This window comes from Drosophila bipectinata, chromosome XR (assembly GCF_030179905.1).
Source record: "Drosophila bipectinata strain 14024-0381.07 chromosome XR, DbipHiC1v2, whole genome shotgun sequence".
Taxonomy (NCBI): Eukaryota; Metazoa; Arthropoda; class Insecta; order Diptera; family Drosophilidae; genus Drosophila; species Drosophila bipectinata.
This window is the reverse complement of record NC_091735.1, coordinates 9938999-9941359: the sequence shown is the minus strand read 5'-3', so window position 1 is coordinate 9941359 and position 2361 is coordinate 9938999. Positions and strand designations below refer to the sequence as shown.

The window sequence follows — 2361 nt, the reverse complement described above, 5'->3', positions numbered from 1 at the left end:
ACCAACTTTGATATTTTTGAAGATGGAAGTTTGGACTTAGTTTTAGATTTTTTATTGTAATTAATTGGTTTTATTATGAAATTCTCATAAGGATCGGCCAACTATATCCGATGTTTGCGATATATATCCGGTATATATATATATATCAACTTCGGCCCCGCCCGAAGTTAGCTTTCCTTGTTTTCCTTTGTTTTATATTTTCATAGCAACAGTTCTGAAAGAAATAAACTCTTCTTCATCTGTACTTTCTATAGAGAAAACGACCTCTTAGTCTGTATGGACAGACTATTATATCTATGAAAATTCTATTTTGGCCAACTCATCCGATCTTACAAATTTCATGAGGATCGGCTGACTACATCTTATAGCAGCCAAGTAACTGAACGATCGAAAATTACCCAACTTTCGTGTTTTTTATAGAAGCTTGGGATTCTTTTATCAATTTTGTATTCTAAAAAATTGGTTTTATAATGTTATTCTCATCGGTCGCATCCGATATTTAAGACCTGATTAACTGCACGGATACTTTGGCTGCGACCGGAGTTATCTCTCCTTCTTTTTTTTTCTCGTTTTTATTTGGTAGTGAATATAACAATAGCAATTTTTTGATTTCCAATTGATTAAATAAATCACAGTTTGACGCATAGGTCGTTGCCCGGATAGGTTGGCAAGTTGAGATCGTACTTGCGTTGCAGTGCCGGAGGGACGAATCTCCCGCCCAGATAATGTTCACCTTTGAAATGCCGGGCGCATATTTTGGGAGCGGTTAGGGAAATTAGCAAAGCTGGTTCCAGATCGCAGTCTTTAACCTTTCCTTTCTCCACATCCCAACCGCTGGGAATATCCACACTGTAAACATGAAATAGAGATTTTTTTAAAAACAATAACTTATCATTATATGGAAACGAAACCCACCTCGCTATGGGCAACGTGGTATTTTGCATCAATTTAATTATGGCTTCAAATTCTGCCCTTACTGGAGGCTTAAAGCTGAAACCAAAAAGAGCATCTACTATGAGGTCAAAATTGGAGGCAGCCTCTTTGTTAGCCGGACAGTCTTTCACTCTGCAGATCTCCATCAGTTTGCATTGGTGGCTTAAGTTTTCGTACAACGGCTTTGGTGTGGGTTTTGGGTAGTATATTGTTGGTGAATACCCCATGAGGGCTAAGTGGCGGGCGCAAACTAATCCATCGCCTCCATTATTGCCAGGTCCGCAGCAAATCAGGACACGACCATACTTATCTGTTGGGAAGCATTTGCTAATGGCGTGCGCGCAACTCAGTCCAGCTAGCTCCATTAGCTGGTCCACGCTAAACTTGTACTCATTGAAGAGCTCTTGGTCCACATTGATGGCTTCGGTTTGGCTTAAGTATTTTACCATTATGCTGTCCGAGTAAAATCGCTTTGTTTGTTTTGCCCAAAACAACTGTTTCTCTCTGATAGAATTAGGAATTTGGCTATATTTGATTTTCAGTTGCCAAAGCATATTATAGGAAAAAATACATACACCGAAGATATGAAAACTAGTCACTGATATAGCTTAATCAAAAGTATTAATCATGATTTTTTGTCTATTCATTTTTTTAGCAGTGTTGCCAGACTACTTCTGCCAGTGCAGCTTGGATTTATTTTAAAAAAAGATATGTTACTAAGCAAAACAAGCTAAAATTTTTAATTAATCCGCTAACATATATAAGCCAATATATAAAATTCTCTTAAAATTCTGTTAATTATTTTTATTATGATAAAATCTTTCATACAAAATCTTTATTTTTGTTTCTGATATAACCAAGTCACCTTATGAAATCTTAGAGTCTGCATATTTTGCATAGGAACGAATTACATTTATATATTTCTGCGAACTGATAGTATCAAAGATGAAAAAACTAAACTTAAAGCTGTAAGCTATTTACAACATTTTCAAGCTTTTTTGATTAAAAATAAGCTAGTTTTAGCCTTCAATAAGCTACATACTTACATAAGCAACACTGGTACAATCGGTTACGCCTCTAAGCCACTGAAAAACCCGACATTCTTCAAGTTTTCAATAAACTAAAATGAATTAAAATTAAAAAAAAAAAACAAGAAAGGAAAGCTGACTTCGGGCGGAGCCGAACATGATATACCCTTGCAGTTAAAACCGTATGTATATTGCAAACATAGGATATAGTTGGCCGATCCTTATGAGAATATCATAAAGTACCCAATTATATACAATAAAAAAAAATCCCAAGCATCTATCACCGATCGTTCAGTTATATGGCAGCTATAGGATATGGTCGGTCCTTACGATAATTTGGCATGGCGTATTATTTTGCCAAAAATAGCACTCAGGCCAAATCCGAACTCTCTAACTCAAA

The 2361-nt window shown here is 36.0% G+C and overlaps 1 protein-coding gene across 2 annotated transcripts; it reads right to left on the bottom strand.

The window, feature by feature from the left end:
* Positions 1-526: 526 nt before the first annotated feature.
* On the bottom strand, positions 527-2046 carry Naxe (NAD(P)HX epimerase). Of its 2 annotated transcripts, none has more exons than XM_070276418.1 (3): positions 1980-2046; positions 916-1437; positions 527-849 (listed from the first exon to the last, which is right to left on the bottom strand). In XM_070276418.1, the coding sequence occupies exons 2-3, from the start codon at positions 1380-1382 to the stop codon at positions 630-632; spliced, it is 687 nt and encodes a 228-aa protein (XP_070132519.1). In that variant the 5' UTR covers positions 1383-1437; positions 1980-2046; the 3' UTR covers positions 527-629. The 2 variants fall into 2 exon arrangements, with proteins under 2 accessions (XP_070132519.1, XP_017089198.1); XM_017233709.3 differs by lacking the exon at positions 1980-2046 and adding an exon at positions 1509-1668.
* Positions 2047-2361: the final 315 nt, after the last annotated feature.